Raw genomic sequence first — 20342 nt, 5'->3', positions numbered from 1 at the left:
ACCCTGACCCTCTCACCAAATAATGACCGTTAAAAATTTACATTTAGGAAACACTTGAAAATACGCAAGCTTAATTGACAACACCATACCTGGCAAACCATTGGCCGGAGCATTAGCCATAGCGGCGGCGGCAGCACCCAGACTCAGATACAAGTTCCCAGTTAGGAGATTCCTATTGGCGTCGAGGAGTTCGTCTTTGCTGGGCATGGAAGGGTACAAACCGCTGGGCAGTGCGAAGTTGGGGCTGAGGAAGTGCCTGGGGATGATGCTCTGAGACTGCGGGGACAGGTCCTTGGCGTCCCGGAGGAAGATGTTGGAGAACGGGAGGCCGGGGTAGAGGAAAGACCTGGTGACGGAAATGGTCTCCGAGAAACCTGCCGGAAAATCGTCTGACTTCCGGCTCCGCGGAGTATCCGGTTTCAGGAGGGCCGACATGCTGAAAGTAAAAAGGACGTAACTTTAAACTTACGTATTTTACCAACTTTATGTGCCTGGTTCATAAGATTGATTTAAAGAAGCTTTTTAAAATTTTTCAAGCTATTCCGGCAAAAAATACTAAATAAGTACTAATAAGCACTTAATGTTATTTAAGCAAAGCACAAAGCACAATCTGTATAGCATTGCATACGCAAACCCCATACTTAACTATATTTCTAAAAATTGAACCGATTATTTTCCAAATCACGTAAGCGCTGATCTCTAGTTTGGTGGTAGAGGGGTTGTTATTTCTCTGGTATAATCAATCGTGTCTGATTTCAAAACAGGGCTTTTTATACGGAAGATTTATTGTATTTCTCGCATTCGCAATTTTGGCGCTTACATAATTTTGAGAATAATCGGTCACAGAATCGTGTTATGATGCTTGATTCTTACAGATTGGCTTACAGATTTGGCTAGCAACTTTCTACTTTGAATATTAACCGAGATATTGTCCTTTGAAAAGTCGGGTTTGTGACGTCAACCGCAGTGGTAGCGCATAATATAGTATGTACTACCGCGGTGGATGACGTCATAAATCGAGTTATTCAAGGCGCGATATCTCGGTTAATCTTCAACGTAGAAAGTTGCTGTTTGGACAAATCATCTTATTTTTCGTTGATCTGCAAGAATAAAGCATCAAAACACGATTCTGTGACCAGCGCAACTGACCCATTCAAAAAAACCACAAATTGTTTATTACCTAAAGGCCTCGGACTTCTTGACCGGTGGTGACGATGACGGCGACGGCGAGCGCTTGGGCGAGGGGGAGGGGCTCGGGGTGGGGGTGGGGGTGCGCATGGTGACGTCGATCGGCGACGGACTCTCCACGTCCACGTCAACGTCCACGTCAAGCTCCGGCGACGAGCACGGCGATGGCGTCTTCTCCGACGACCACCGCTCGTCCTGCCGCCCGGGGGAGGGGGAGCCCATTCGCTCCGTCATCGTTGTGACATCATTCCGGTTGAACTGCTTCGATGAGTTGTTGTTGTTGTTATTATTGTTCAGTCTCTTGAACCTCTCCCACGAGTCTTTGCTGTCCTCGTCGCATTTGTCCACGAGCCTGCTCACTCCGAAATTTATCACATCTGGAACAGGAGACCGAAACGGATTCCATTAAGAAAATATCAACTTACTTTGGGGAAAGGCTACAAAAGGGGAACAAATGAAAAGAAAAACCCGAAAGTTTCGAAATAATTACAATTTTACTATCAATCGGGAACACAATTTAACAGCTATTGCTAAATTTAACTGGGCATTTTAATGTTTTACGAGAGTACGTTAGTGAAGACTCCTTTGAAAATTTTAGGGCATTTGCTTCGTGCTATGCAGGAAATTTACTGAGATTTGCGCAAAAATCCGCACAACCGTTTTCATGTAAAAAAATATGCCCAATTAAATTTAGGAATCGCTGATGTGGCTTGGTTCCTTTCTGTTCAACGCGGGCCAAATTTTAGTTCAGAGGAAGGGGCATTTTTTATGAAGATAACCTTACACTCATCAAATGAGACCCTTATTTGTCAATAAATGTTGAAGGTATCTTCCTCGATCAAAAAGGAGAATGAAACGGAACAACAGAACAGCACTAACGTTTTATAGCTCTGACAAGAAAGCGACAAGTTCGAACGAAGGTAATACAGCGAGTCAACTGATCGCAGTATGAGATACAACTATTCGTGTTCTGAAGTTGTCTGTCGTGCATATCCAAAAAATTGAAGGCGCATCGACTTTCCTTGCGTGCACGTTGACTGTTTAAATGTTCTCATTGCTCTTTACCATTATTTACATTTGCATCTCCTACAGATTAATGCTGGTAAATATGGCATTCATCGAGGAATACGTTGAGTATTTGATGCATCTCAAGACAAATTTTGATCGACGCAACGTTGAAAGTACGCAAAGAAAAACTTGCTAATCAAAACTCAAAAGTGAGTTGAACATTTTCAGAATGATGGTGGTAGTTTGGAGTCTTAAAACGAATGATGAAGTCCAGTGTTTGCTTTTTCTTACCAAAAATTATCCTTTAGAGAAAAAACACTCGAAAAAACGTTTCTCCATACCGAACCCAAGTCACTCTGTTTTCTTGGCAACATGAACAGTATTTTGTGGGAAGGAACTGATTGACATTGACTTCGAATTAATGTAAAATGAGCTTAAACTTTTACTTTCCCATGGTCTTCCATTAACACAGTCCAAGTCGAAATTTCAAGCACGATATTGTTTTTCTCATTTTTGCGGACTTTCAATTTTTCGTTTAAGAGAACATAATTCTTCTGAACGAGCTCAGAACTGGATCCCATTTAGCAAAAGGGAACCAGCGTGCGATTACAGAGTTTAAAAAATGAAGCCTCTTCTTAATTATCTGAAGAATCTCCGAGAATTGCAATTACTTTTGGCTTTCCGCCAAAAATTGGTGATTTTAAAGGGAAATAATTGTGTAAATAGTAATTGTGTGCTTATATTAAGTATTTTTAAAAGAAAAGGAGAAGTTGCGCTGCACTGGAAAAAAACACATTGGATCTAGAGTCCAGACTCTTGAAAACATTGACAAGAAAAAAGACTCTTGATTCAATCAGATTTAAGCTTAAATCAAAAGGAAATCCGCTCAAATTAGGCTTGGTCCTTGATTTAAGCTTAAATCTGATTGAATCAAGAGTATTTTTTCTTGTCGATGTTTTTAAGAGTCTGGACTCTAGATCCAATGCGTTTTTTTCCCCAGTGTGGTTCCTTTTTTGCTAAATGCGATCCAACTGTTCTTAACTCTTTTTTTTCTAAATTATCATAGATGTATTTTGGCTCCCTTTCTGCAAACGCTACCGCTATTAAACATGAGACTTGAGAGAGAGAACATTCACTGCACCGTTTTGATTGAAACACGGTCCATCGACCTGATCCGGAAGCTCAAAAATCTTCAATGATAAATGATCGTCGCGCAGGGCCCGGAATGAGCCCGGCATCCGCGGACGCGCTGAAAGCTGCGGATTTACAGATAGAATTGCGAATTTGATTGGGCTTTGGTTAAAAGCAGAGCACAAAATGTCAACGGTCGAGGGAGGGGCGTGAAGCGGGGGGGGGGGGGCTGGATTACAGGCCGGACACAGACGGGAAAAGCGCGAGCGGGCCGAAGCACTCGAACACACTCGAATTGCCCGGTGAAGAGCATCTATTAATCATGGCAGAAGCACATCCCAGATAAATCAGCAAAACGGAATTGCTCTGTGATGTTGGCCTTCTGCTCCGCTGCGACAATAAAATAATAAACGAACCGGGTAGCACGGTTGGATTCGCCAAAACTATCCGTCGCTCTGCTGCCACTTCGCCGTTTCCACGGGAAATCATGTCTGCCGTGATAGCATAGAGAGCAGCAAGTGTCGAATTTTCGAAATCGAGTTTCCTTCAAAATTCGTCTAATTTCTTTTAGATGATATTACACTGAAAAAAAAGATTGGTAGAATTTATCAATCCTTCATTCTGTATTTCACACATAATGTCAATTTAAAGTAAATTCTGCCAGAAGAAAGGTAGACGTTACTATATACTGGTACAGGTGACCATTCTTCTGGCAGAATCGACTTGAAGATTGGTAGAATTTACCATTCCTTCACACTGTGTGAAATACAGCGTGAAGAAATGGTAAATTCTTCCAACCTTTTCTTTCAGTGTACTGAAATAACTGAAACAGCAAAATTCATCTTAATTGTATCAAAACGAAACATCTGAGAAAGCCGTGAGTGCGCAAAAAATGAGGTTTTTTAGGCAAACAGCCGTAGGTGACGTTATTCCTCCAGAGAGCCAATGAAAACAGTGCTTTCAAGTAAAAAGCTACCCTCCTCTGCCAATTTCTAACCTGAAAATGTGTTTGTTGTGTGTCCAAAACGCAACCACGAAAGCACTCATAACATAGCACTTACGGCTGTCTCGTCTAACAATAACCTAGCATGAAAATGAAAAATACCCTTTTTATGTAACTTTAATAAAATCTGTCAATTTTTAATCATCGAAACGATTAATAGGAGTCTTTCGGACGATTAGTGGCAATTTGACAGAGAACGGAGGCTTTTTTCAATAAAGTTTCCCGGTCAGACATTTCCAAGCCCGTTTTCTCAAAACTTCATTTTTGCATTTACTTCTCTCTCCGCTATCACGGTATATGTGTGAATGTCAGCAATAATTGAACCGAACGTTGTTCTTGAGTGCGCGTCACTGCGAGTGTCAGTGCGCCTTCAATTTTGTGATACGCAACATAGACAGCCACGGAGTACGAATAGTTGTATCCAGGGCCTGCGATCGATCACCTCGTTTTGATATCTTTCAGTGAAACTAACGAGGTACAAATCAGGAATCTGAAGGTTTTGCTCTTTAAAAACCCTTAAATTGCACAGTGTGCTGCATTCTGAAATGTGGCAAAGTAGAAAACTTTGTGTGGGTGAAATGCATCAAAGATTTTGCAAAGCACATCGCCAAAGTAGAAAATCTGCTCCTCGCTAGACAGTTTACGAGAGCTGGATTACGTTCTTTCAAATTTTTCGAGGCCATGGGCACCTCAATACTTCAGTCACCAGCGATTGCTGCGAGAGCTAAGTAAAAAAGTAAACGTAACCTTGGTAAATCACTACCTGCTTCTTAAAAATGCCCTCCAACCGAACGTTACATTGACGTGCTGAACAAAACCCACTACAGAATTTCGTGGCATAATTGTTGATCTTAAATTTGCCGTCCGGAATTTGCCAATATTCTTACGTCAACCTGATGCACACAAATCTCGCATCTAAAAGTTCAAAAAAGTAAAAACCCGCTATGAAATGACCACACTAACTTCGGTATAACATCATCGTCTACAATGTGGTAAAAGAGTGATGGGTCCGGACTATTTTGCGGGGGAAAAATGCCAAAAGTTCCAAAATTTCAATGATAGTGAAATATTTTGAGCTCTAACGAAACTGTTTAAGTATTTGGCCTTGTTTTCCCCGAAAAATAGTGTGGACCCAGCGCTATATCTCAAAACCTTGTTACGTATAGTTCGGGCTAAGTTTTTTGGTGTTTCTTTATCATCTTCAACTGTACAGTCTATTCTTGATATCTTAACATATCTGAGAAGGCCTCTACAACGCGCATTATGTTATTGATACGCTTTAATTCTACCTGTGTGGTTTTTTTTTCTTTTTTTTTTCAATATTTGTGACCTTTTTCTCTTTATATACCAGGGTAATTTTCTATTCTTAATACCCTCACATGTCTGAAGCCACCTTAACGCGCATTGTGTTAAAGATACACTTTAATTGAGGGGCTTGGAGGACAAGGCGCATTAGTGCAGTTTTTGAAAAAATTGAGACATAAATGATTTCAAGTAAAGCTGTAAAGCTGTCTTAATGCATATTCTATGAAAAATTCGCTCCCAATATATACCAATTTTTTAGCATCAAAAAGTCAGTCAGAATTTTCTCTCCACCATAAGGATCCGTGAAATTTTGAAACTTCAAACACGTATCTCTCGAAATAGCAAAAACTGCACGTATGCACCTTGTCCTCTAAGCCCCTCAATTTTATTCTACCTGGATTTTTTAAATCAATTTTTCCACCTTCTTCTCTTCATATACCAGAGTGATTTTCTTAGAGAAAGTTGACAACGTTCGAACGAGTCCCTTGAAACAATATTGTGTGTGTGAATCGGTGACAAATCTTTTCGACGGCGTAAAGGGGTATGTTAGCGGGTCGGAGGGGGATGGGGGGAGGCTGTGACAGGGCAGTTGACAGGGATCAACCGAAAGCGAGCGAGCGAGGGCACAGGCGAGTTATGAGTGGTGAGCGCGCTGAGTGTCCACGTTCGTCACCTGAAATCCCAGACGAATCAAAAGAATCGTGTTTTATGCCATCCACAAAATAAACAATAGTCGGGGAAGCGTGTCGCGTAGTGCTTTCCCTGAAAATCAATCACTCACCTCGGTTACGTTTCAGTCGATCGCCTCGAAAAAATAAAAAATAAAAATCCTCTCCCGCTTCATCCCTGCGCAATCCATGCAAGCCTGTTAATTTCGTTTTTGAGAGCTTTCAATCAGCTATTCCCCGCTCGCTCCGCGCATCGTTATTTGCATCGAGAATTGCTCCCGATGTTTGTTTTAATTACGTCCAAAACGATACAGTTTCCCGGTTTAATCAGTTCTAGGCCTCAGAGATGCAAATCGGGACCAGTTCTGTCATGATAGCGAAGAGAGCCGTAATTGCAAAAATGAAGTTTTGAGAAAACGGGCTCAGAAGCTTCTGACAAGAACATTTTATTGAAAGAAGCCTCCGTTCTTTGTCGAATTGCCACTAATCGTCCGGAAGGCTCCTAGAAATCGTATGGATGATTAAAAATCGACTGATTTTATTTCCATTACATAAAAAGGGTATTTTTCATTTTCATGCTAGGTTATTGTTAGGCAAGACAGCCGTAAGTGCTATCTTCTGCATGCTTTCGTGGTTGCGTTTTGGACGCACAACAGACACATTTTCAGGTTAGAAATTGGCAGAAGAGGGCGGCACCTTACTGGAAAGCACAGTTTTCATTGGCTCTCATGCACTTGCGGCTGTCTTGAAAAAAACTATGTCTTTTTTTGTGCACTTACGGCTTTCTCATACGTCTTGTTTTCATTAAATTAGGATGAATTTTGCTGTTTTAGCTGTCTCAGTAATTTCATCTAAAAGAGTTTAGACGAATTTTGAAGAAAACTCGATTTCGAAAATCTTGCACTTACGGCTCTCTTCGCTATCACGGCAGAGTTGGACCTTGTTTAGCAGAAAGGAGCTAAGCCACATCAGCCATTAGCAAATTTAACTGGGCAATTGAATTTTCTATAAAAGAAAGTTTCTGCGGATTAATTTGAAAATTGTAAAGAATTTGCTTCGTACAATTTAGAAAATGCAGTGACGTTTGCATAGGAATCCGCACAACCATTTTCATGTAAAAAATTACATTGCCCAATTAAATTTGGCGATATCTGATGTGGCTTGGGTCCTTCCTGCTTAAAGCGATCCATTTACACCATGATTGAGCTAAAAATGATTCCCTTCACTGAAACGTGCCTCCTGATTTTGGGAAACTCCCAAATCTTTCACAGGGTTACTTGAAAAAGTCACATCGCTGACACTGTTTAGTGCATTCTGGAAATTGTACTCATTGATTCATCTGCATCGGTATAACACTTATTTTAATTTTTTTTTTATTTTTGGAAGCTTTCCTTTTATTTTTACTATTAACCTCGTTGAAGATAATTCGTCTTCTCCTGCACAAAGGGACGTATCTCATTCCAAGGTTGCAAAACTGATTCAAGCATTTTAGTTTTTTTTTCAAGAAATAGCCCGCGCAATTTTTGTTGAAAATTTGTCTGATTTTTTATCACATCAGGGGAAAAAATCAGTGAAATTTCACGCCCAGAAATGTCCAAACTTCTCTTAGTGAAAGTGCGATTTTTTTTATTTTTTTTGAAATTTTTGGATATTTTACATCAAATTGCGAACAAATTTGTCTGAAAATTTTGGAAAATAAGCTTGGCAATGTTCCCAGTTATTTCGGTTTTTATTGGAGGAAACTTGGTAACGTCTGAAAGCTCATACGGCGTCCTTCCTCAGCACGGTACTGGAGTCTATATAGCGCCTAAAAACTCAGGGTGATTTATGATACTGAGTGAAGTTAACACCATTGAAGCGTATGATAATCCGCAAAAAGAGTAGATTCCACTCCGTAATAGAGCGTAATTCACTCCGTAAGGAATATAGATCTCGCTCCGCATTCATATCACTCAGGGTTTTTGGGCGCTAAGTAGACCCCAGCACAAAATTTCACTCGAAAATTTGTAACAGTGTGGGTTGCTGGGAGACACATAGGCCAGAGAGTAAAACGAATTTCGGATTTCGCCACGAGATTTCAATCAGTGAATCTCGAGCGCCGAAGAAGAGCGAACGATGAATGCGCACGACTTACAATTCAGACCATTGGTTGAATCTCGTCGAGTTTTTTCCGAAGAGAGTCGCCGAGCAGCGCGATGGCTAAGCCGGGGTTCAAAGAGATTGATTCGGCGAGAAGTGAACGTAAGACAGGGGCTCGAACCCCGGGCCGTAATTAAATGGAGCCTCCTTTCACGGGGGAAATTGAAGTGGAGAAAAGCCCAAGCTGGAGGGCTCGCGGTCGATTTGCGTCAGGCGGGGGTGGGGGCGGGGGGTGGTGCTCGGGCCCTGGGAGCGGGCGCAGCGGTTAAAAGGAGCTTTTTTCGAAAAGAGCGAAACGTAAATTTATGTAATCCCATGATTACATTGTCAAGGCAAATTACTTTTAAATTACCGGCGGTAGGAAAGGAATACATTTATGTAACACTTACCCTTTGATTGAGACGCGGCGGCGGCGCCGGCAGCGGTTTCAGCATCATTTGCTCCACCGCGGACCTGACACCGTAATCCATCGGCTCCGACTCAACAGATGTCAACCCCTTTGAAAATTGGCCGGATGAAAGAATGGGGATGACTCGCCCCGCTCGAGGAGTGTATCAACGCTATCATTACAACGGAGGGTCCCGACGAGCGGAAAGGGGTCAATCCCTGGCTGCTGGGCTTCGGAGCCTCGCGTCGCCAGCCCGGGCGCAAAGACAGATTGTTCTTAAACTGCGTTGATTAGCGCGAATTGAAAGTATTCCGGTGGTCCCCTCCGCCGCTCCACTGCGGAACGAATCGATTGTGAGCATTGTATTAGAGCACATGGACCGTGTCTCATCGAAACAAATTGGTCGTCGCGCCCAAGGGCATCGAACTCCCACCCCTCGGAAAACTCCTCCGTTTATTTGTTTCATAGTCATAAATATCTGACTCTTGCTTTTGTTGCGCGCCGCTTTAATGATACCCACTGCCCCCGTTGATGATGTCTGCCGGGAAAAGTATCCTACTCACCGAAAGAACGCCGTATATAAATTCCGACGATGCCAGATTACTCCCGATAATTTACCGAATTTCTAGGTACCTTTCAAAAATTTTATTTTTAATTTTTAACGGAGTTGTATTCACAATTTGAGAAAGTGCGTCTGAAAATTTCAAAGCAAAATATTCGTAACTTGTCACGAAAATGGATGTTTTGTCGCAGGAAATTTGGCAACGTCTGAATGTTCGTGCGTTGTTTTTCCTCGGCGAAACAGCATCGGGGCCTTGTCGTCGGGATGCTTAATCATTCATTTCCCTTCCAGGATTTTGCCGTCGGACGACGCGTCGGAAGAGCTTTTAATTGAAGTTTTTTTGTTCTTCTCGGTTTGTTTGCAATTGGATTCGTAACGATTCCGGTCTGTTTTCATTTGCGTGTTAATTTCGAATTAAAATTCAATTAGAAAGTTTGCTTGGCTGTAAAGCTTGGCAGCGCAAAATCGGGGACGGGTGCTGCGGAGCTACCCTTAAATTCTCCGTTTCAGCTCCCGCCTTCATTTGCTCCGACTCTTGATCCCTCTGATCTGAAGTCAGAGCGTCTTTTGTTTGCGCATTACAACAGCTCGATTAGGAAGTACGATGTTCGTTTCCTAATTATTTTCAAATTCTCGGAAAAGCTTAGGCGATGGTTGTATGCATGTAAGCTGTGTATCAAAATACAAAATTTTGAGTAACATCATATAAAAGTCTTGAGTGTAAGGACATGAATGATAAACCAAAAGTCCCGTCATGTAAATTGTAGAATTGAATTATTCGTTGTTTCTCTCACGAGAAAACGTAACTAAATTTTAAAGTTGCCAACATTCCCCGCGCAAAATATTCATGAATGTTAGCAAAATTCATTTCATTTTTCAATTTTTTCATATTTTTCGGAAATTTCATGAAATGCCTCACACGAAATTTCAATATTTCATTTTCCATGAAAAATTGCAACCCTGTCGCAACATACTAGGTATTCGCGCCAAATTTCGTCATTTTCCAGGTAAAATCGCAGAGCGGAGGGTATTCACAGTCTCGGCAGGAAAGCTCCGCCACTCGCGAGCCTAAGCACGGACCGACGAGCGTTTTAATTACAAGATAGAGCGGATCTCGCGCCTCTCGAAAGTAGGAGATTGAACAAAAATCCTTTCCCGTCTCATCTCGAATTCATCCCGCATCGCTGAAGAGAGATAATTTTATCAAAGAATCTCCTCTCATCAGCATGCAAACGGACCGAACAAAGCTCCAGCTCCGTGACAAATCTTTAACTTTCAGGCATCCCTGAATTAATCTCCCATCCACCCTCTTCCCACTTTAGCAAGTCTTCATCCCGCCCATTCGAATGCTCCTCCCAACGTAATACTATTTGGACCGCGTTAAGCAGAAAGGAATCAAGCCACATCAGCTATTGTCAATTTTACATAAATAGGGTAATTTAACATTTTACATGAAAAATATTTTCCCTTGAAACTTTTAGGAACTTTAGGTAAAAGTACGCACTAAATTATCTTAAAAAACGAAAACGGAAAATATTCATTAATGTCCTAGGAGATTTTTGTTTTACCAAGGGAAATTAGGCAACGCCTGAAGGCTCATACGGCGTTTTTCCTCAGCACGGCAGTATACCCCGAGAGGAGAAGGAATTCGTGAGAGCTTACGATTGCTCTCCCATCTACTCACATAACATGTCATGATTCCAAACCAGAGCACTAGAGCAGCCTCTCCTTTGAAAGTGCCGCTCCTCAACTCTGCCGTGCTAAGGAAGAACGTCGTATGAGCATTCGAGATTTGCCAAATTTCCCTTGATAAAACATTATTTTGGGCAACATTCATGCATATTTTCCCTTGACATTTTCGGATATTTTATATTAAATTGTGTACACAATTTTCTGAAAAATTTTGAAAATAATATCCAAAAATTTCCCAATCGGAGGAAACTTGGCAACGTCTGAAAGCTCATACGGCGTTCTTCCTTAGCACGGCAGAACTGGATTTTGAGGCCGATTTTTCCCGTCATGCACCTCTGATGACTTCACTAAAATACTTGCACCAGTTATCGAAGAGGCAATAAATGATTGTACCCGGCGCGATTAGAGGATATCGAGCCTGAGTTTTTCAACCCACGAAACGGTGTGCAATAGCGGTGTTGAATTGTGCTCCGAGCAATAAAACGGGATCGAGGATTTGGAGTTGTGTCAACTGCGTGGTTCCGATAACGCGCCCGGAATTCCAATCAGAATCCACCGTTTCATTCGGCAAACAGTTCTTTTGTAATTGGATTTCAACCAGGTTGAGTCGCGCCACTTTTTCAGAGGAGATACCTGTTTTTGGTTTGCCTCATACTCGAATGGTTGCAGAATTATGAGTAATTAAGACGGTAATTATCATTCTACAGCTTGAACGAGCGATTTTTGTTAATCCCGAGATTAAAAAATCAACTTTGAGCGATTCTGCTCTAATAAGACCTGCGCAATAGGAAATAATCATCAGGCATGTAAACGACTGTAATACCCACGTTTTAGTTAAATGCGCAATTTCTGAGATGGAGGTGGCAAAATTTCAGAAAAACGAGATCGCGATTCACACATAAATTATCTATGACGTCTTCTTTAATTTTCATATTTATGAAAGATATGAAAACGAAAAAATTATTAGTATTTAATTTTAGATATAAACCAAACACTAAACAAATTTATATCTACTGACAGTGCTTTGAGTATGATAGTCAACAACAGACTCATTGATAGCCGAACCTTATCAACACACACCATGCGTATGGTAAATTGTACCAGATGTCTAGTAATTATCACTCAATAGTATCACTACATAAATAATCAATAGGCTAGTGACAGATTACAATTATAGAAAAAGTACAAAATGAGTAAACAAGAATAAAAACGTCAAAACTGCAAGAAGGCGGAGCACTTCGCGTCACTATAGGCTTCTTTTCAGCTGACAAAACTGTAGTGAAATAAATTAGTTAATAGTTTTTTCAGCTGAAAATGAGCCTGTTACGGCTCGAAACTTTCTGCTTTTTGATGTCTTGATATTTTTTATCTTTGTTTACCCATTTTGTACCTTTTTTCTGATGTATTCGTAAATTCGGGCTATGTTTTTGTGTGGTTTGTCCTCGTGGCAGAATGTACAGTTCATCTGCTGCCTGACTGTTAGAATCTTGAGTTTGTCGACCGGATGAGACAAGATTAAGGAGAATCGAGTTATAAGATTGGTCAGCTTTATCTTTCGTTCTCTTTGTCTTACCAGTTAAAGGAAGTAATCTTTGAAAAGCTAAAGGTATGTCTTATCCAGTTGACAAACAAAATTTCAACAATCGGGCTGCTGGCACCGTACCATACTCTTTTTTACGGTAAAATATTAACTCATCAAACGGAAGGATATAAAAATTAGATACAAGTCCAATTGAACTGTGACACAGTCAGCACCACGTGCGGATCAGGAAAGTCACACGGTAAAGTTTTAATTAACACGAATATTAGGAAGTGAGTAATTTAATCGTAGGGACATAACTCAGAAGCATCAATAGAAAGTGACAATCCGAACGATCATATTTTCGAGGGAAACCCTTGTTCCGAGTAATTTATGGCCGTACCTTGGAGCGCGCACGGAAATGGTAATGAGGGAGGCCAGGTCGGTGGGGTTGGGGGTGGGAAGCAGTGGCGTGGCGTGAATCGCAATATATCGATTGTTATGCCATTTAAACCTATGGTAAAGAATCGATTATTAAGGTCTTCGCTGCGAACACCCTGTTTATCGATCCTTTGCCATAAGTTTAAATGGCGTAACAATCGATAAATCGCAAAGCACGCCACGCCACTGGTGGGAAGTGGTTGAAAATTGACTGCAACCAGGACGACCACCACAATACGCATCGCCCCGTCTAGCGTCCGTCTGTATTTAAACAACTCGACATCTCGGATGGGGGCTTTGACCAAGCTCGTTTTCATTTATTGTTTTTCCCCCCGCCTCTTTTTTTAAATGTACTTACAGGATTGCTCCTAAAATTGCGGACCAATAGGGCGGGTTAAATGCGGCGTTGCCGAATTCAATATGATCATAAGTGTCTCGTTATATCGTCACCTTCCGCCAAACACAGTGCGGCCGGCATTAAACGTAGATTAGCGCCTGCAAGACTGTAGGAATACTTCACGCATTGCACCAAACAGTGCGGTCGGCGTAAGGCCCATATTGGCGCCTACAAGACTGCATGAATACCTCTCGCATTGCGTCAAACGCAGTGCAGTCGGTCAGTTGCCGTGAAACGCATATTCGCGCGTACAAGACTGTAGGAAAGCTGTAGCGCCTGCAAGACTGTAGGAGTACTTCACACATTGCACAAAACGGTGCGGTCGGCGTAAGGCCCATATTGGCGCCTACAAGACTGCATGGATACCTCTCGCTTTGCGCCAAACGCAGTGCAGTCGGTCAGTTGGCGTGAAACGCATATTCGCGCGTACAAGACTGTAGGAGAGCTGTAGAACTGCGTGCTATCATATTCTTTACTTTCTACCCAAGTTTTTACCTAAGCTTAAATGGAAAATAAGTATTCTCATTGTAATGGTTCCAACTTTAGGGTGTAAACAATTTCAGATTTTGTCTCCTTTACCATCTAGTGTATCATTCATTGTTAGGGAATTTTACCAAAATGTGGCAGGAAAATTAGTAAAATGTCAGGGAATTGCATACTCTAAATTCTGTGGCAACCTTGTTTAATTTTTTAATATATCGTCACCTCCCGGCCAAAGCATCGCAAGCATCAAAATGGTAAAAACTATAGTCCGTTATAGGTTGCCGTTAGCTAGTCTATTACTTAATTCCTTTATCCATTGTATTCACCCGCTCCCACCAATAGAATTGCCCCATACTCCTTATGACGTCTTTGTCTATAGCTTTGTCCATCAATTTCAACTATCACCTATCCTGGCTAATGTGCATGCTTAAGGGAAAATTTGGCAACGTTGAAATGCGGTTACGTTCTTTCGCGAGGGAAAAAACGTATCGAGTGATGCAGCCAAACCAGAGGCAGGGATCAGAGGAGAAGAGTCAATCGGTGGGGGAGTGAGCAAAGGCGGGGGTGGGAATTGCGGGAGGGATGAGGGATGGGGTTTGTTTACCTGCTGAGTAAATGTCGCGGTCGCGGTTCGTGTCCCGACTTATTGTTTGATCAACCAGAATTACTGGCGGCGGCGTTCGGTTCGGCGCGAAACATTTTGAGTAACTCTTCCCCCGACATGTCGTCCTTGTTCGCCGTGTGAACTGAGCAAACAATCGAGCACCGGTGGCGTGGCGTGAATGATCGATTATCGATATCTCGCCATTTGAAGCTATGATAAAGAATCGATTACTAAGGTGTTCGCTGCGAACACCCTGATAATCGATCTTTTTTATAGGTTTGAGTAGCGTATCAATCGATATATCGCAAAGCACACCACGCCACTGTCGAGCACTGTCCCACGGATCCACCCGCACACTTTACCCAAAATATCGGCCCACCTAAAAAGCTATGTCCCGTGCTGCGGTGCTGAGGAAAAACGTCTTAGGAACCTTCAGGCGTTGCCAAATTTACTCTGATAAAACACGACTTTCCCGGTAAACTTATGAATGTTTTTCTTCCAATTTATCGGCTAATTTTGTTCGCAATTTCACCCTAAATTCCTAAAATTTTCAGGGGAAAATATTCATAAACTTCATCAAAAATGAACATTTTAGTGAAGGAAATTTGGCAACTCTCGAATGCTCATACGGCGTTTTTCCTAAGCACGGGAAGCGTGGTCAACCATTTCGTCAAAGGTTATCAAAATATACTTAATAAACTATAGGGTAGAAGCACGCATCCATTTTTCGTTCATCACTAAAAATCTCCCAGAGGCTCAAATAGTTGTAAGTTTGGAATGTGACAAAACTCGTAGATATAGAGCATCTTAGTTCGAAAGATTCTTTCTCCATATTAGTTTGTGGACGACGATGCGCCTTCATTTTCGTATGTAGGCCAAAAACCCTCTCAAGGGTTGAAATAGTTGTATTCTTAACCAGTGGTATGATGCATTTATATAGAGGGCGAATCGTGATCGAACGGACTATTGTCTAAGTATTTAGTTTAAGAACAGCGATGCGCCTGCATTTTTTCGTCTAGGTCAAAAACCTTCTCACAGGTTGAATAGTTGATTGGTAAGTAGCCAAATGTCTTCATTTAGATATTGGGTCTTGACTCAGCGGACTATTGTTTAACTATAGCGTTATATGGACGTATTTCTGTTACTGGAACTAGAGACGGGTGGAAAATATGGGGTGTGCTCTAGAAACCTGAATAAAAATAATGCAAAAATGGACGTGATTCCTTGTGTAAAGATGGGAGAGTGGAATTTTATACTAAATCAAACGGACCAAGCGTCAAAATATGCGGCACTCGTGAGCCGTGGACTGGTGACAAACGCGTTGAGGACAGGGCTCATGAGTTAAAGACCCACAATGCCGTAAAAACATTCGAGAGTTGCCAAATTTCCTTCACTAAAATTTGTATTTTTGAGGATATTTATGAATATTTTCCCCTGAAATTTTCAGGAGCTTCGGGTGAAATTTAGAACAAAATTATCTGAAAAATCGGGAGGGAAATACTCATAAGTTGACCAGGAAATTCGTGTTTTATCAAAGGAAATTTGGCAACACCTGAAGGCTCATACGGCGTTCTTCCTTAGGACTTGTATTAGTTTTTTCCACTGTGCGGCGTCGAAATAAATAAGAAGATGCAAACGGAGCGGCCCGTGTGAGCTGAGCTCAGGTGTGAATCGCGGCGAGGGAAAAACGCAGTTGGGTCTTTACAACTGAGGACGGCTTTGAGCTTGCGGTTGTGACAATTGATATCTTTATGACTGGCACATGGTGTCACGTCTTCCGTCTGCGTTGCGCGACGTGGAGCCGCGTGCGTTCGACCGTTACGTCACGTCACGCGCCCTTCCGTAAGAAGCGTCAACGCCGCCGCGACGAGTCACACTGTTTACATTGATAGTGGTAATCCCCCTGGCAAGATTTCCTTTGCGGCGAGCAATAGTCCAATACCCCTGATTTATTGGTCTTTATCTCGCGCTCTCGTGAAAATAAAACTAGTCTCACACTTTCCGACTAATCCCGCCAGGCACTTACGCCCAAATAACCGCTCACACTCGTCGACGTCACCGAAATCACTCGAGCCGAGTTACGTTTTTTGGAGGGTTCGCGATGTTGCGAATCGAGACAATCACTGTCGAGGTTATGCACATTGAAAAAAAACTCCGGCCGTAGGAGCCGCAATTACGGGCTATATAGACATACCGTCCGTTCCGGGCTCAAGGTCCGAAAATTCCGGCTGCTGGAGCCGTAGCTTCGGCCTCTGAACCCGGAGCAAGCGGAGCTACTCCTCCAGCAGCTGGAATTTTCGGCCTTTGAGCCCGGAACGGACGGTATGTCTATAGACCGTAATTGCGGCTCCCACGGCTGGAGTTTTTTTTTCAGTGCGTTGACGGATCCAACAAATTGGCAACATTGTCTTTGCTTCATTTAAACCTATGAAAATGTATCGATTCTTGGTTGGGCCAGGTGCGCTGACAGTAATCGATTATTTGGCATAGGTTTAAATGGAGGAAATCCGGTGTTGCCGCATTGTTGGATCCGCCTCTGAGGTTATGTATTGTTTTTGTTTATCTTATTAATAGGAAATGTGAGGATCCTCGTAGCAATGCATCACCAGGCAGGGTAAGAATTCATACACAACAGAACGCGTGTCCTCAGCAACATTGCCAACAAAACACGTTAAACATACTAAAATCATCATAAAAGAGACATATCAGTGTGTGATTTTCATGTTAAAATTGGAGTATTCAAACTTTCCCGCTCGCAAGAAAAACCAGAAGGAGTGCATTCGGAAGAAGGGGGGAGGGACGGGTTGTTAAACATGTTTCTACTTTATGATACTTTACTTAATAATTACAAATGTAAAACACAAAATTTTAGCTTTTGCACAGCTAGAATCTGTCTACGTAGATAATAATTTCATGGACTTGGCATCGTTGAATCGCAAACAGCTTCTCAAGAACAAGGCTTTTTGCGCGTATTTGAAATCTTACTCTTTGAAAACGTCTACTTTTGCGGGCCCTCCACTGTGTCTGAATCAGAGCACAAAGCTGTAATCCGTGTACATACTGATACTAGGATTTCGCTGTTCTGCGGGTTGCGCAAATATTTGCCAAATTTTTAAGCCTGCCGACCTCCTCTTAGGAAAAGAGGCTTACTGATTTTCGTCACAGTTGTTCGCACATGCAAAGTATTTGATTAGCCAGGTGCGGTTTCGAGGTTTGCGATATGATAACTTATCATGAGATAGACGGGGAAGGTGGGGGATTTCATGGCATTGCACTCCTCAAATTGGTTACTTGTAACTGAATCGTCAAGATAATTCAGAAATTCGACCGCTCACATCTAAGACAACTAATTTTTTTGTGTTGTTTTTTCTTTCTCATTTCAGATTCGATCAATGATATAATATCAACGACGATTTTCATATTCTAAAGTGTAATTTATATAGAGGCCCTATCGATCGGCGAATCAAAAAGAAGTGGATTACCTTATATTTGTCATCTTTATGAACGCATCGGCTGTCTCTACTAAAAATGTTTACCTTACGTTGTGTGAAAACAAGAGAACTTTAAATTATTCAAGTCCTTATATGTCGCATGTGCCTCACATACTTATAGTGGGCATTTTGAATATAATTATGTGGACATTCTCGATAAGCACAGGCAGAGTAAAGAGGGAGAAACTTTCCATTTACAGAAATTTTATTGCGTCAATATCTGACAAAATGTTCTTTAGAAATGATTTTGGACCACTCGAAATGAGATTTTCGTGAAGAAAAAGCATATGATTTACCGTTTTTCAGACATAGGAACGCATCTCTATACTAAGAGTATTGCAAAATTTACCCAACCAGCTCCAGTCTTCTTGTATTATGACGCGCGTATCTTCTGTCCAAAATTTTCCCAAGTTTTGCGTGCGAATTGACGGAAAATCAGAGTATTTTTCATTAAAAAATGCAGCTTTCTCGTGAAACCAAAATTCTAGAGTCTCGCAGCATTTAAACGAAGTTGCGCTCTTAAGTCTGAGATACAACACATTTTTGCTGGAATGGCTCCTCACTCCTTCAAGTTCAAGACAGCGGCAATTTTCAACGGAATCCAAGGAACTCGGTAATATTTCGGCAGCAAAAGACCTACCCGGCAAATTAGACGTCGTTTGTTTTGCGGCCACTACAAAATGAAGAGATGACACAAGTGATTAAGACAGAGCGCAAGCGTTGCCACATCGCCGGAGAAAATCTGAGAGCAGGTGATACGAGCGCCCAGATTCCACCCACAATCCGGCGTGAATGGCTTGGGAAACTGCCCTAAAAGCACTTGCCCGTCAAGAGACCACAAATTTCAACCCCCGACTCCGCCGCAGAATAAGTGCCGAGATGTAAATGACGGAACTTGGCCGGAACGGACCAAAGTTTTGATTGATCAAAGATCGACGGGGCACTTAGCTCCGCCGAGAGTGTTCCAAGAGTGGTCCATCGACAAAAGCTTTCGCGGCAACCGCACCTGGGACCCCACGGGATGATACTCTGACTCCGAGAGGGTTGCGTCGAGGGGTGTTGATGCTGGCGGATACTGCCGTGCTAAGGAAAAACGCCGTATGAACCTTCCAGAGTTGCCAAATTTCCATCGATACAACGATTATTTCTGAAGAAAGCTACGGATATTCTGCATTCAGATTTTCGGTAAATTTAGGTGAAATTGCGAGCAAGATTATCTAAAAAATTGGCAGAGTATGGCCATTTGTATATTTTTATTACAGGAAAACTGTATGCCGCTTTTTGATTGGTCAACGAGGTTTTAGGCTTCATGATGCTCTTACGGCCGTAAATAAACAAACAAGATGGCGGCTCACCGTAACATCGATAAGAAGCTAAATTTGACAAAAATTTCAATTTTACGGCAGTAACAATTTAAATTAGCATATCTACGAATAACACACGAAAAACGCATGAAAACATTGTTAAATCGCCTCTCACCTTTATCACAGGAGGATGTAAGATGTGCATAACCTCAATCTTGCTTGCTGATAACAGCCATCTTGTTTTTTTATTTACGGCCTTAAGAACATCGTATCAGCCTATTTTCACGCGACCAATGAAAAACCGGAACAGAAATGGACATACTCTATCTGTAAAGGTACTCTAGGGAAAACGTGTTCAAATTTTCCCGAAAATTCGTGATTTATAAAAGGAAATTTGGCAACGCCTGCAGTTTCATACGGCGTTTTCTCTTAGCACGGGAGTATAGGAATATTCATTTATTATACATAGACGCGCGAGGAAGAGCAACTAATCCGGTCAACCTCAGCTCGCGTTGCCCCTGCCAATACGAGCGAGTCAATCTGCCGAGATGGGTCGTCCCTATCGCGCGGGCTTTTTAAGAGATTGGAAATCAAACTGCTCAGAGCTCTCGAACAACGTTTAAGACGTGCTCACAATATGATCACACTTCCAACCCCCCGCCCGCCCGCTCGCCTGGGGAATCGCGGCTCGCGCTGACTCACCAGATGCAACCCCTGCTCCTCGCGATTCACCGATAAAAAATAGGCGAAGGGGGCAGCAGGTGTGAGGAGTCCGGATCCGATTGGTTTCTCCCGTCGGACGAGGGGGGAGGGGGTAGGGGTTGGATTGGAGGCGCCGGGCGTTAAAAGGGTCAACGCCATTTCCAAGCGAGCGGAGGTGAAATGAACTTTAAGAGCAGAGAAATCCAGGACGCTGGTCGCGAGATTTTGAGCCGGCGCGGCGAAGATGTTTATGGACTGAACGAGATTTTACACCGTTTTTATTGGAGAGGGGGAGCCCTCAGCCCCCATCCCCTGCT

At 42.3% G+C, this 20342-nt stretch overlaps 1 protein-coding gene across 1 annotated transcript in view; it reads right to left on the bottom strand.

Annotated features, from left to right (window-relative positions):
- Positions 1 to 20342, bottom strand: part of sens-2 (zinc finger transcription factor senseless-2) — a 73290-nt gene that overhangs the window by 37315 nt on the left and 15633 nt on the right. Inside the window, exons 3-4 of the mRNA XM_019040278.2 lie at positions 1181 to 1565; positions 90 to 436 (exon numbers count right to left, since the gene is read on the bottom strand). Coding sequence (XP_018895823.1) covers positions 90 to 436; positions 1181 to 1565 — 732 coding nt within the window. The remainder of the gene's footprint in view (positions 1 to 89; positions 437 to 1180; positions 1566 to 20342) is intronic.

This window comes from Bemisia tabaci, chromosome 7 (assembly GCF_918797505.1).
Source record: "Bemisia tabaci chromosome 7, PGI_BMITA_v3".
Lineage (NCBI taxonomy): Eukaryota > Metazoa > Arthropoda > Insecta > Hemiptera > Aleyrodidae > Bemisia > Bemisia tabaci.
This window is presented reverse-complemented; position numbering and strand designations above follow the sequence as displayed.